This window comes from Miscanthus floridulus, chromosome 8, assembly GCF_019320115.1.
Source record: "Miscanthus floridulus cultivar M001 chromosome 8, ASM1932011v1, whole genome shotgun sequence".
In the NCBI taxonomy this organism is placed as follows: Eukaryota; Viridiplantae; Streptophyta; class Magnoliopsida; order Poales; family Poaceae; genus Miscanthus; species Miscanthus floridulus.
Genome location: NC_089587.1, coordinates 12,789,308 through 12,804,045, shown reverse-complemented (window position 1 = coordinate 12,804,045; position 14,738 = coordinate 12,789,308). Strand labels below are relative to the sequence as shown.

General features: G+C 45.5%; 2 protein-coding genes across 2 annotated transcripts; both read left to right on the top strand.

Annotated features, from left to right (window-relative positions):
• Window positions 1-5,047: 5,047 nt before the first annotated feature.
• On the top strand, window positions 5,048-8,333 carry LOC136471123 (protein FAR1-RELATED SEQUENCE 5-like). The gene is made up of 4 exons (XM_066468853.1): window positions 5,048-5,539; window positions 5,640-7,773; window positions 7,879-8,070; window positions 8,160-8,333. Exons 1-4 carry the CDS (start codon window positions 5,526-5,528, stop codon window positions 8,193-8,195), a joined length of 2,376 nt encoding a protein of 791 aa, XP_066324950.1. The 5' UTR covers window positions 5,048-5,525; the 3' UTR covers window positions 8,196-8,333.
• Window positions 8,334-9,089: 756 nt separating this feature from the next.
• LOC136471122 (uncharacterized) lies at window positions 9,090-13,371 on the top strand. Its single transcript, XM_066468852.1, has 6 exons — window positions 9,090-9,310; window positions 9,789-9,921; window positions 10,125-10,228; window positions 10,974-11,118; window positions 11,207-11,347; window positions 11,468-13,371. The coding sequence occupies exons 1-6, from the start codon at window positions 9,270-9,272 to the stop codon at window positions 12,971-12,973; spliced, it is 2,070 nt and encodes a 689-aa protein (XP_066324949.1). The 5' UTR covers window positions 9,090-9,269; the 3' UTR covers window positions 12,974-13,371.
• The last annotated feature ends 1,367 nt before the right edge of the window (window positions 13,372-14,738 follow it).

The window sequence follows — 14,738 nt, the reverse complement described above, 5'->3', positions numbered from 1 at the left end:
CGCCGCCGATCGAATCGATCCAACTCGGGGCGTGACAGGGACGGCACGGCGGGTGAGTGCTGCCTCCGCACGCCAAGCCAACGTGGGGTGAGTGGCTTTGGCTCATTGGCTGTGCTGGTCCACTCGTCTGTCGGCGTGGGGCCACCAGACACCGGCCCGGCCGGCAGCGACGTGTACGCGGCGCGCAGGGCCCCTGGAGGCCTGCAGACTGTTTGCTGGCTCGTAAACGATCATAAATTTTCAGTTGAAAATAGTGTTTTTTCTCACACCAAACCAGTCAGTAGTAAATAATCCATGATCATTTACGGCCTCCCGAACAAGCTGCTAGAATATAGTATGGTATCGGATAGGGCCGAGAGGCGCACGCATGGCTCCTCATTCATCATTTCCTTGGCTGGGGGCCGGAGGTCCTCCGGTCAACCGTTGCGCGCAGCCGTACGCCGTCGCTCTCTGCCTGAGTACCTTCGTCCTCGTCCACCTTCAGATTCTAGTTCTCTTGGTGCCTTGGCCCAAAATCGCGCCAGTCAGACCCATCTCTGAACCCCGGGCAGCCCCTTGTTCTGCAGCCCCCCTCGTTCATGTACAGACGTGGCGGCCAGGGTCTGTTTTGTATGCCGCCCTAGCCAGCTCCCCATGCCTGGATAGATGGCCCATGTGTGTTGCCCGGCCAGGCGGCCAGGATCCGGTCCGCCGGCCCCGCGTCCCGCACCGCCGCACGCCAAACTGCCACCCGACGGGTGGGCGGGTGGTCCCTTTCCGGCTTTCCCGACCCGTTCTGCTCTGGCGGTCTGGCCGTTTGGATTTGGACTTTGGAGTTTGGAGGGTGGCGCTGGACCGGATGGATAGATGACCCACCCAGAACCAAAAAGCCGAGCCCGAGAGCGAGAGGCGGCGACAGAGCGCGCGCGCGCGCCCACGTCCTTTTTCCCCGTCCGTGCCGTCCCCGCTGCCTATCGTTTCCGGCCCGGGTCGACCGTTGCGCCCGGCGGGCAGTCTGGCTTTTTGCTTCCAGCTTCTCCTGTCCTGTCCTGTCCTGTCCTTCCAAATCCGGCTACACCAGGCAACAGCAGTTGTGCGGTCAGTCCGTTGCACCTGCAGGCTTGGGTTGGGTGGGGCCCACTTGCTGTTTTACACACCCTGGCCCTGCTACGCTGCTCCTACAGCCTGCAGTGTCGAGAGTCGCGATAGTTTTGCTCGATCAAGCAAAACAGTGGAAAGGAAACAAAATCCAGTCTTTTAAGACTGTTCGGCTGGACCGGTTTGTTCGTTGCTAATCTGTGAGAAAGTACTCCTGGCTAATTTGTGTGAGAGAAAAATACTATTCTAGCTAAAAGACACTGTTTATATGAACAGTGCCGGCGTGAAGGGGCTGGCCAGCCCCCGCCAGCCAGCCCAGCCGAACGGGAGGACCCTAGAAGATTCACGTGGCGCAGGCGCAGGCGCAGGTTCGCCGACTGCGGAGAGCATGTGAGCAGCGGCGTTCCTGCTGATCATCACGCGCCCGCCCTGTCTGTGTGTGTCCAGTGCCCTGGCACGTCGCAGAGGCTCATTAACATCGTAGTACTAGTAACATGGTTGGTTTTGTTAAGCGGTCCGTTTCGCTTCTCTTGTGATTCGTTTTTTTTTAATTTATTTTTTTAGTTAGAATAATATTTTTCTCTGAGAACATTACTCTAAACTTTTTTTTTCAAGTAAAGCGAACGGAGCCGGTATGGTTAGGCAATCGAGTGAGTGGTACAGATATCACAGTACCTTGGATCGCGCGATTACTCCCACTCTGAGTACGCACTCATAAATCCTCTCGCACTGTGGAGTGGAGCTGTGGAGAGGCGTTTAAAGAGCGGTTGACATGTGGGCCCACTCTCCCTAGCCCACATGTGACGTGCCATCGAGTCCTTAGATCCTCTGCAGTCCCAGTCCTGCACAGGATATGAGTCCCTGATCTTTACATTACATTGCAGTGCAGCCTGCCTCTCCTCTCCCTCTTCCTGGTCGTCGCCACCATCCCATCGAAGCCAGCCTAACGGAGTGGTACGACCGATGCGCCTCCTACTAGCTGCTCGTGCTGTCCAGCGTCGTCCGCCCCCCCCCTTTTGAGTGTGTCGCTGAAGCCAGCCACGAGCCGCTCCATCTCTTGATCTCCCACGTCACAACTTGGAGTAACAGCTTAACAAGCTTTACTCCTGCTTCCATTAGCTAGCGACGACGGCTCACATGGAGGTGCCTCATCTGGGCATCTGCCACGTGTGCAGCTAATACTCGTCTAATCCAGATCAGTACAAACCAAACCACAGTTGCAGTCGTCGTGCAGGGTGCCAATAGCTTCTAATGGTTGGATTACGACGATGTCGTGTCGTCGTGTGGTACTCACTCTACGTGACTGGAGCTGCACTGGTTCCTGTCACTGTCAGTTAACTATTCCATCTGATCTGATGAATGGGTGAACCGTGGAGCAGATTTAGTCAGCAATTGTGTCGGGTGGAGTGGAGATAATATCCAGCCTTTTCGTTTTACTGCGGCTTGTCGTAAACGATAATAAATTTCTAACATTTTTTCTCACATAAACCAGCCAGCAGTACTTCTTCACGAATTAGCAACAATACGAACCAGCCAACTGAACAGGTTGGTCATATTTGCTTATGCTAAAATTTAGCTTATGTTGATCTTTATGCTGAAATGTTGTGAGAGAAAAACACTATTCTGTGGGTGCCATTCTATTCTACAGTAATCAATTGCGCCAGTAGTATATTATTAGTACCGGTCACAGCTTTATTATCATTAAGAGCTCTATACTCCTACTCCTACATGAGTGTGATTAAGATTCTCCACCTGCAACCATTGTTGCATGTGAAGTTGGAGTGGGCATTTGGCCGTGATGGCACGTAGCGCTGCTAAGGCCCCGTTTAGTTGAAGCCAAAAACCAAAATTTTTTTTGTATAGTACCCGTTACATCAAATCTTGCGGCACATGCATGGAGTATTAAATGTAGACAAAAAAAACTAATTACACAGTTAGCCGAGAAATCGTGAGACGAATCTTTTAAGCCTAATTAGTCCATAATTAGATAATTTTTGCCAAATAAAAACGAAAGTGCTACAGTAGCCAAAAGCCAAAAAAAATTTAAACTAAACGGGGCCTAAGCTGGACCTTTTTCTCCCCCCCCCCCCCCCCCCCCCCCCCCCCCTTCATTTTTAGCCCGTGGGGCCCACGCTCTGGTGGTGAGTGCACCACTAATTGTGTTCGTGTCATTGTGTGTGTGCCAAAGCGTACAAGGGGAGCACATTCAATGCAGTTTCTTTTTCCATTTCTTTTGTTTTGCGCTTTTACTTCGTGAGAAAGGCAAGGGAAAAGTGTGGCTCGAATTAATTCAGCGAAAAGGGAGATAGATCAAGCAACAGAGACGGTGGCTCCATGGTTCCTTAACTCCTCCAACTAGAGAAGAGTACTATAGCTTCATATCTATATAGTTCTTTTTTCTATATCATAGTCATAATAAGAGTACCCTTTCATATCTATAATATGGAATTAATGTCAACACGTAAAACTCCTAAAGTATGAGTATTTAGTATGATAATTGTTAATATTTTTTTATATACTTCCCTCCGTTTGTGTTTACTTTGTCAGCAATTTTTTACTGTAGCAAATTTGACTATCTGTTTTTCCTTCTAAAAAAATCTTAGATACTTCAATGTATATAACACTAATGAAGTATGTTCGATAAAGAATCATATATGTAAAAACTTGATGTATCTAAAAATCTTTTACAGAAAAAAAACGTATGGTCAAAATTGCTACAGTAAAAATTCGGTGACAAGTAAATGAAAACGGAGGTAGTATAACATGTTCGATTCTAGATGCTTCCAAACTTCACAGCTACTCACACATTTAGGGCCCCTTTAGAACATAGGATATCCAAAAATATAGGAATAGAAAAACACATAGGATTAGAGTTGATCGTACAAGCGTCTAGTCTGTCCGTATTTGGACGGTGGGTATTGTACTCGTTGCCACCGTGGTGCGGTGTTGTCTCCTTGGTGCGGCATGGCACAGGGATGGTGTCTGACCGGGCCGAGGTGACTACCGTCCCCTCGATCCTTACGGGGTCAGTGCGCCATGCTTGCTCTTGTCAGAGCAGGCGCGCCTAGCTACGCTCGATCTCCCCCATCCCTCCCGGGGGTCGTGATGGGGAGAGGGCGTGCGTCTTGCAAGCGTTGTGTGACTAAGGCGGGTGGAAGGGGTCGGGGCTAACCCCATCTTTAGCGCCTGACCTGCTCTGCTCGGCTCCTGCTTGGCCTTGGTTTTTGGGCCCTTGCTGACTGTTGCGTTGCAGGCCGCGTAGTGTGCTAACTAATCGGTGCCTTGAGACATCCCGGGGTTATAACCCCGATTGGACCTCATATTAGATTTTCTCCAAAATTTCTATGGTTTAAGTCATTCTATAGGAATTTGGTAGGATTTCAGGATGGCCAATATTTTCTTCCAAAGAACCATTTGGGAAAAAATTCTATAGGTTTCAAAGGCTACAAAATTCCTCCGTTATCAGTTCAGAAATCGACCAGCGAACAGGGCAATTAATCCTTTGTTATAAAGTGGGCCTTAAAAAAGAAACTTGACTGAACAAAAGATCCTTGAATTCTGTTTCCCGGTTTTTCTGCACTTTCCACGGCCACCAGAAAGAGTTATAGAAATTTACACCCCACCCCTCACTCACGTGGTAATTGCACCACAAACTGCAATTGAAGAACTTATTAAATTTCCGGAAACAGTAACCGCTGTTGCTTCTTCACCCCGTATAAAATCTGGAATCCGACTACTACAGTAAAAAGGCTTATTTTTATCCATTTTGGCAGCCAAAATTTCTTCACCATTTCTCGTGCATGCAATGCAACCGAATGATATACCTCATGAGTCATGGCCACCTGGCTTCTCCTCAGCAACAGCTCACATTTTTCTTTCTTCTCCACTACCTCCACCCAGCCCAGCCATCTTCCCCACCCCACCAGGCCACCGGAACGAGATCGTCTAACTTTACCTCGAATGACTGCGCTGTGCAGTCATGACATCGTAGACGTCGGCTCACGATCGGACGCCTGTGCCCGTTGGCCGTATATCCATCTGTTTTACTCGTCTGCTACCTGGGCCTTGGCCCAAAATCAAGTCGCCCGCTATCCCGTGGTTGCCCAAAACCGAGTCTGCTGCTCCTCTTTGCCGCGATATTTTTCTTTTTGGCGCGAGCGCATTCTCCTTTTCCCGCGGTTGCGTGGCGGTGACGGTGGCGGTGAGCCATCGGCGGCGGCGGTGAGGCTTCGGCGGCCATCGGATGGTGCTTGTTTCGGTCGCCAACAACATGTTTGCAGGTCTGCATTCTATCTCTTTACCTGTATAGATTTCTGTGTTCTGTCTCTTCACGTGCGTTTGCATCCTTTGTAATTTATTTGCCTTCCCGTACTCCATCAGCTCACGTTAGACTCGATTAAAGAAACATCATCTTCCGTACATCAGAGAATAGAATCAGGGTATACGAGATGGAAGAAAAGAGGTGTGTAATCAATACTTGTTTCTTTCTCCCAAATGCGGTCAGATATATATTTTAGTTGCTTAGTATACCATTACCAAATAAAATATTTCATTTGCTGTAGGGATGGGTTTTTTTCTCTTTTCTTACCTCAAGTTGGCATGGAATTCAGCAATACAGATGAGGCTTGGATGTTTTGGGTTAGCTATGGTGGTCAAAAAGGATTTGAGGTTAGAAAAAGATACTCAAACAAAAGAAAATCAGATGGAACAATTACGTCATGCAGATTTGTTTGTGCCAATGAAGGTCACAGATTGAATGATAAAAGGGATCATTTAATAAAGTGTCCGAGAGCTGAAACACGAACTGATTGCCAAGTTCGTATGGGTCTTGTACTAGATCGGGAGAAGGGAAATTATAAAGTCAGTGAGGTGATTTTAGAACACAATCACACCCTCCAGTTGCCGGAAACCTCACATTTGTTGGTGTCTCAGAGGAAAATTTCAGAGATACAAGGTTTTGAAATTGAGACAGCTGATGATGCAGGAATTGGGCCAAAAGCTGCACATGAGTTGGCATCCATCCAAGTTGGTGGTTCAGTTAATCTCAGTTACACTCTTCGAGACCACAAGAATTATTTAAGGGCCAAGCGCCAACGTGAGATGGCGTATGGACAGGCTGGAAGCATGCTCATGTATTTTCGAGAAAAAATTGCTGAGAATCCATCATTTCAGTATGCATTGCAAATGGACCGGGAAGAACAGATAGCGAACATATTTTGGGTTGATGCTAAAATGCTCACTGACTATGCACATTTTGGGGACGTTGTCAGTTTTGATACTACTTTTGGAACAAACAAAGAGAGTAGGCCTTTTGGAGTATTTGTTGGGTTCAATCATTTTAGAGAAACTGTAGTTTTTGGTGCTGCTCTCATGTATGATGAGACATTTGAATCCTTTAGATGGCTATTTGAGACCTTCCTAAAAGCACATAATAGTAAGCAGCCTAAAACAATCTATACTGATCAAGATGCAGCAATGGGAAAGGCTGTCAAGGAGGTCTTTTTAGAAGCTTGGCATGGTCTGTGCACTTTTCATATTATGCAAAATGCTGTCAAGAATCTAGCTGAAGCTGATGATGAAGAATCATGTACTCCTCCAAAAAGAAAGGCCGAAGATAGCAAGGAAGAACCAAGTATCCTCGCAGATTTTAGTGCATGTATGTATGAGTATGAAGATGAAGCAACATTTCAAGAAGCATTTAACATCATGAGGACAAAGGCCAGCAAGCAAACTTGGTTGGATAGTATCTACAAGGTAAAAGAAAAGTGGGCTGAATGTTATATGACAAATGTGTACACATTAGGGATGAGGAGTACACAATTGAGTGAGAGCCTAAACAGCGACTTGAAGCGGCATTTCAAATCAGATTTTGATATCATTCGATTCCTTAAGCATTTTGAAAGGGTTGTGGAATATAAAAGAAATAATGAATTGCAAGCTGAATTTGAATCAAGGAAAAAATTACCAAGACTCAAAATGAGGACACATATGTTAATACAAGCTAGCAAGCTGTACACACCAATTATATTTGAAGCTTTCCAATGTGAATATGAGAGGTCCATGGCAGCATACACCACCCCATTGGAAGACAAAAATGAATATCTTGTAGCAATTGGGAGTCTTGATGAAAATCCTACCCTTGAGAAGGAATACAAAGTTACTGGTAACCCTACAGACCAAACAAGCACATGCAGCTGTGGGCAGTTCAATAGAATCGGAATATTGTGTGCCCATGCTCTGAAAGTTCTTGATTTGATGAATATCAAGTCAATCCCAGAACAATATATATTGAAGCGATGGACTCGTGAAGCACGTAGTGGGATAGTACAGGACAACCAAGGCCGAAACATAGTAGAGGATCCAAAATTAGATACTATGCTTTGCTACAAAGATATGACTCGCAAATTTCTTAATTTGGTACACCGAGCTGCAAGTCATCCACGGTGCGTCTTATTAGTAAACAATGCACTTGACATGGTTAGCAAGCAAGTCGAAGAAGAAATCACAGGTTTTTCTAGTGCAATGGAGCCTATCAATGTTCCTACAAATGATTCGCCCCCAATTAATTTGCTGAGCACAGCAAGCCTAAAGAAAAAGGACATTGAAACTAAAACCTCAAGGCGCCAAAGAAATTGGCTTGACAAAAGACGTAAATTTGCAAAGAAGGGAGGTAAGGAAAAGGAAAATGGTTCAAAGGTAAGTGATAACACAAAATACATTTGATTCTCTTTCAGCATGTTCAATAAGAAAATATATTCAGTTTTGTTTTTTTTTTACTTGAAGGAACAAGAAACGGCAAAGAAGGGAGGTAAGAAAAAGGAAAATGGTTCAAAGGAACAACAAACTGTAAAGAAGGGAGGTAAGAAAAAAGAAAAAGAAGGAGCAGTACAAGAAACTGTAGCTGTGCAAAATATCTCTCCAAGTATTTCTTTGCCCATGGAAGAAATGTCTGAACAGTACATGGCTATCAATACATTCTCTCAGATACTGACGGTAATATTTCAAACTATTACACCATTCTACTAAAACATACATGGCCGTCAATACATTCTCTCAAATGTTCTCAACCTTTTATTTTGCAGGGGACAGTCACAGATGATGTTATTGCTGATTTCTAGTAGCATGGACATTTGCTGCAATCTGAATATATTTTTTTAAATCTGTTGCTTCCTGAAACATAGATTGTTTAGGAGAGTAGCTTTTGAAGAATAGCCTCATGAAATATTTGTCATTGAAGTGTAAGTTCAGGGAACTGCATCTCTGAACAACAGAGCGTCAAGTGCATCTCTGAACCTACATTCAGGGAATTGCATCTGTGAAAAGCAGAGCCTTTTGTTCATCAAACTTGCAACAATCAGCATTACAATTCCAGGACAATTTGCAACACAATGGAAAGCTATACAATTTGCATGATTTGTTGCCTTCGATACAATCACAAGTTACACAGTACTAGCTCTTGCACAAATGTCAATTTACAGGCAAGCTAGCAATAGAAATTAGAAAGGGGAAAAAAGGCCGTGGAACAGCAGCCATGTCCGGAGCTCTGCAGAGGCGGAAGACGTGCAGAAGGTGGGCGACATGGAAATTTCGCAGGCCGGTGACGGCAACAGCGACGGCGACACGCTCGGCGAGGATGGCTGCTCGTCAAGGACGGCAACCGAGCGGCGGTCTGCGAGGGCAGCGTGGCACAGCTCTTGGCGAGGACGGCGCGGCACAGCCGGACGCTGACGGCGCGGCGCAGCTCTCGGCGAGGACCGCGACGGGACGACCTGACTCCGACGGCGCAGCAGTCGACGACGCCTTCGAGTGAAACTACGGAAGACAACGACTGCGATTACCTTTCTGGGCTAGATGGGCCTTGCCATTTGGGCAGCCCATTACACTTTAGCGTATCCATCGTCCGATCGTGAGCCGACGTCTACGATGTCGTGACTGCACAGCGCAGTCATTCGAGGTGAAGTTAGACGATCTCGTTCCAGGCCACCACCACCACCACCTCTCTCTCTCTCTCTTCTTCCTTTTTCTCCTCTCTTTCTGATGCTTTGACGCCACAGCTCGCCGCTTTGGCCGCCTCTGCCTGCCTCCCACCATCTCCTCTGCCACTGGTTAAAGCAGGGGGGGAGCTGTAGGAGGAGAACCGAAGAAGAGAACAGAGAGAAGCGCAAGAGAGGGGGACCGAGGGAGCGGGCAAGATGTTTGACAGTTTGCTCAACTCCAAGTTCTACAACAAATGGTACAGAGATCTTTCCCGTTGATTCGGTTTGATGCGTGATTGGGAGCTTCGGGCCCGGCTGCTCTCGAAGTTCGTTGCCTGTTTTTCTGGACAGCCGAGTTCGAAATCGGTTGTTTTGAGCTTCCTTTTGCCGACGATTTGTTCAGCCTTCCGATTTGCGCGGAGAAAATGAAGTCGAATGTTTAGCTGCATTCGGTCGCTTAGTCGGGTAGCTGCGTCCCTCGGTTCTTGCGTTCCTCGGATTCCGAATTGTTTAGCTCCACTTCTCATCTTCATCTGCGAATTCAAGGAACTGTTCCCCGGACTTGCGAGCGCCTTTCCCCCCTCCTTTTTGTAGCAGAGAATCTGGTCCTGTTCTCGATCTATGTTCTGCTTTCCTGCTGTTTGTCCAGATTCCTGCATTCTCGATTTGACCTGTGTTTGTTTGATTTCTGCTATTCCCCCTCCTAACCGCTGAATTCGTTGTTGTTTGGTGCAGCAAGCACGCAATCAAGTGCACCCGAACTCGGCTGGATCTGCTGCGGCGGAAGAAACAAGCCATGGTCAAGTTTCTCAAGAAGGACGTCGCCGACCTCCTCACCAACGGCCTTGAATCGCACGCCTTCGCACGGGTACTGTCTTCACTTCTCAAGGCTTGAATTTGAATTGTTTAGTGGTGTCGGACAGATTTGCGTTGGTGCGAATTTGACGAAATGGAAATATTCTTCGAAGCTGAATTGCACGAAATTTATGACGAAATGCAGAGCCATGTGATGGTGTTTGTAGTGATATGTTCCTGATTGCTGTTACTTAGCTGTTTCCCCCTGAACTGCAGATGGAAGGGCTGATCGTTGAGATGAACCAAGCATCGTGCTATGATATGATAGAGCAGTACTGCGAGTATATTGTGAAGCTGCTCAACCACATGCAGAAAGAGAGGTAATTGTCAGTTGCCACCCTTCTTCAAGTGATGCACTGATTCCATCTTGTGAATATCTGTTTTAGTGCTGCATACACATGTGCTCTGCATGTGTTTGTGTTCTTGCTAGGAAGAAAAAGGGAAACATCATAATCCATCCAATTTTTGTTGCAGTAGCTCTGATTTCTAGTATGCTGTAGCTGATTAAGGTGGCTTAGACTTAGACATCATCCCTTTTGAATATTCAGTTTGATCAGTGCTCTATGGATTCCTACCCTAAGTGGCTTGTTTGGAGATAATTGCTTCAGTGCCTATAACTTGATTTTCTTGTTCATTTGTGCTCAAGGCATGCCATACTCCTGTTGTCATGCATATGTCGCATTTAAGATTGAAAATTCTTTCAGTCAAGGTAGCTAATCACCGACTTGATGTTTTTTCTGGTTTAGCAATTTCCATAGTATCCCAAGATTGTACAAGATTTGGATATTCCTACATACACCAGATCCTTGCTTACTATAATCATGTGTACTGCCATTTCTCTCACCCCTGCCGCCCCCCCCCCCCCCCCCCCCCCCCCCCCCGCAAAAAAAAATACCACTGTTTTCACATTTAGGGATATGCAGATGTTAGATATTTTTTTTTACTTTGGTTGTTTCTAGTTGTATCATTATCAAAATATCTAGTTCTTTTATTTATCAATTCGATTAATATTACAATAAGACTTTCTTCCAAATTGATCACTGAATCTGTGATGTTCCTTAACAGTGAATGCCCTCAGGAAGCATTGGAAGCTGTGTCTACTCTAATATTTGCTGCTGCTAGATTTCCTGATTTGCCTGAACTGTGTGACCTCAGACATATATTTACAGAGAAATATGGGAGTTCTGTCGAGCCTTTTGTTAATTCTGAGGTGCTGAAATTGCTTTTACTTTTCTTATATTTGAGCTGATCTCCATCGTTTGGAACATATGGATTAACTTAACTTTTCTGTGAAACAGTTTGTTCAGAACCTCCAGAGTAAATCATTTACTAATGAAGAGAAGTTGCGAGTAATGAAACGTGTTGCTGAAGAGTTCTCAGTTCCATTTGATAGCAGGGCATTGGAATGGAAGATAACTTGTGGCTCTCAAAATAAGCATGTAAGGTTTTAGTAAACCTTTTGCATTATCAAATACATGCAAGGACTTACCAAAGGAATAATCATTTGCTAAGCATATATGGGTCACTCAATTCTAATCTTCACATTCTTTTGCCATTAGGATCTTCCAAAGAAGAGTTCACTTAAACAGGAGATGGAAGCATCAGCACGAGATAGACACAAGGTTGATAGGCATGCTGTTCATGAAAGAAAAACTAAAGCTATGCCTGAAGGCTATGAACAGAAGCAGGAACAAAACCTAAAGCCCAAAGATATCCATGTTGTTCCTGATGGCATTGGTCAGCTAGGCGAAAAAAGCAGAAAGAAGTACTCAGATAAACCTAGTGAGAAAAGGCACATGGATAATCCTTTGCCTCCTTTGGACATGAAAGAAAAGAATGGTCAGAAAGAAATGAAGAAATATGACAAAAAAGATAGTCACCATCGGAGGGAACTAATGGATGCGGAGGTGTTGGACCTCAATGGCTTAAAAAAACAGGATGTTGGTGTCGTGAAACTTTCTGGTGGACCTGATCGTAGTTGGGGACATGCTGACTTGGGGCTTAAAACTCTGGGCCTAGAAAAGGAAGAAATTGATTCAACTTGCACCTTGAATGGTAAAACAGTGAACAAGGCTCCTCCTTATTCTAAGCCCTACACAGCATCAATGGGTGAGAAGGTTGCTGAAGATAGGCAAGATAGACAGCCTGTGCCAGAGAAGGCAGCCAATATGCGTCCTCCTTATGTTAAGCCAAAATTTGAAAAGCATGCAAATCAAGGTGCAAATGCTTACAAGCATAGTGGCGCTGAAGAAATAGGCCACCAGAAGCGTGAACCAATTTATGACCCTGTTTCGGTCAGAAGTAGGATTCCAAAACCACCTGCACATGTTGATGATTATGCTGGAATGGCTAACGAGGAAAAGATGGCAAACCAAGCACCTGATGGCCGAAGAAGACATTCAAGCAAGAGGAATGGAGCCTATGACAATTATGACCATAAAGGTGGTCATGTGCTACCCATAGAAGGCATGGGGGTCGATGATGATATCAACAACGCAAGGCCTTTTCACCGGATTCCTAGTGAGCGAAGAAAGCACAGAAGCAGGCGGAACGGATCGACAAGTGGCAGTGACTACAATGGGGCCAGCGAAGACCACGAGTCAGACGGTGATGATGTGAATACAGCAATTGATTTCGGCAATCTGCTGCCCCGAGCCCCTAGTTCACATAGGAAACACAGGAGTCGGAGTGCTGATCCTCGCAAGGGAGGCCGTGATGATGAGGAAAAGATGATGGATAAGCTTCTGATGCACTACAGCAAGAAAAGGCTGGACAGGGAGGAGCACAAAGAAAGAGTCAAATCCCGGATCCCGCGGCCTCGAGCTGATCAACGTGCTGATGATGGAGCTGGAGAACTGTCTAACAAAGAAGGGGCATCTGCACATCGTCCTGAAAGAGCTGTATCTCTACCTTCAGAATCCGCAAGCCCAAAGGCGAAGCCGAAGTCGAAGGCCCCTGTTCGGTCCTTGTCCATGCAGCCAGAAATGTCAAGAGGGAATGTGCATCCAAGTATGCCAGATTTCGAGGAACTGGCTGCCCGGATCAGTGCTCTGAGGAACGCATGAGCTGCCACACGACTGTCTTCTGCAATGCTTCTGTTCTTTCAGGAACTTGTACCATGGAATCTGAAATCTGATGGTGCCTGCGAGTCATGGGAATAAGAGGACGCTCGAGATGTAATCGGCCTGCTCTTGCAGCATTTTATCTTGGTGGTATACTTGGTTGTGTTGCTCGGAGTGTGTCTTGGTAGGGTATTGTCATCAGGAAGAGTTAAATGTGGCAATTCATAGGGATACCACATACTATACCAGTAGTCAGCTACAACGATTTGGATGTGGTTGTCATTGTTGTACTCATAGAACAAATATTCTTCTTCTTTTTTATAGTTTTTCCTCCATTTGTTGATGAGGCTGGAGCAGATGCCATTTTCTTGAGCAACAATTACGCAGCCTGGCGGCATTGTCTGATTCCTTATTTAATTTCTCCTGGGGGAGGAAGGGCATGTGACGGTTGCCGCATCTAGCGGTGCCGACGCCGAAAGCTTCTGCTCAGCAGAGCTGCAAAATCATTCTGGGCACGTTCTTGCGTCGTGGATTCGCGAGCAATGACTGCCAACTATATTCTTCTTTCTTGAATATTCCAACCAGTCTTTTACATTTATTAATACAGGAAAAAACAATTGGGATCTTCGAACCAATCATATTACTGCTGTGCTACTGAATTTTCAACCAAATCAACCGCTGGCCAGTGACGGATGCAGAACAGGATTGTAGGGGGCTAGTTTTTTCTTCTTTCTCTCTCCATTTTTCTTCTTTTCTCTCTCTCTCTTCTCCCTCACTTTTCCTATATTTTCATTGATGCACCAGCTCTAAGGGGCTCCAGCCCCCCTTGATCCGCCCCTGGCTGGCCTTGTTTCATTATTATTTATTTGGCAACTGCTCTGGTACTCCCTTTTAAAAAAATAGCACGAATCTCAAAGCAGGCTATTAAAGAAACTAATTATTTTATATTATTTCGCACCTGAATCCTGCCTAGGCCCAGCCCGAGGCCAGCCCTGATCCATAGTGGAAGTAACGTGTGTGTAAGCCTCCATGACTCCGTCTTGAGTACGTCGTTTCTCTCGCGTTCTGCTTCTTCTTCCTTTCCTGAGCAGCGGCGGCCGGTGGACCTAGCCAAGTGCCGCGCCTCCTTCCCCCTCTGTCCTTGCCCCCACCGCACCACGCGCCACTGGGCGCCCGCGCCCCACCGAATGTAGATGGTTTCTCCAAGAAGAGGTACAAATCATTTGTCGAGAAACGACAATATAAGTGCACTGTATGCAAGCAGCAGGGCCATAACAGGAAAACATATGTCAAACAAGTAAGTGCCCATTTCGATCTTTGGAATTGTCTAATAATTATAATTTAAGCATAGATTAATTAAGCTAATATAGTTGTATATGAAATATATTTGTATATTATTGTTTGTCATACAAGGGGTATTACTTAGATGCTGCATTTCTATTGTAGGGAAACGAGTTAAAAAAATGTGTTATAAGTTGGAGAGTAGAAATATAGTATGGTGTCTATACAATCCATTTCCATCTCATACCCTATGAATTTAAGATAGGCTTATTTGTGAGCTTGAAAAAGTTGTGGAATATCAAATTCTAAATCAAATAGTCTAATTCATTGAGTAGATTTCATTTCCTTCAAAATAAAGGGATCCAAATGGCCCCTAAATAATTTAAATGTAATATATATGGTTTACATGCTTGTGCTGAAGACTGTGCTATCTGTGATGTGTGTGCCTGTATAATTATAGGGTAAAAGTGACATTGTTTTTTTTTTC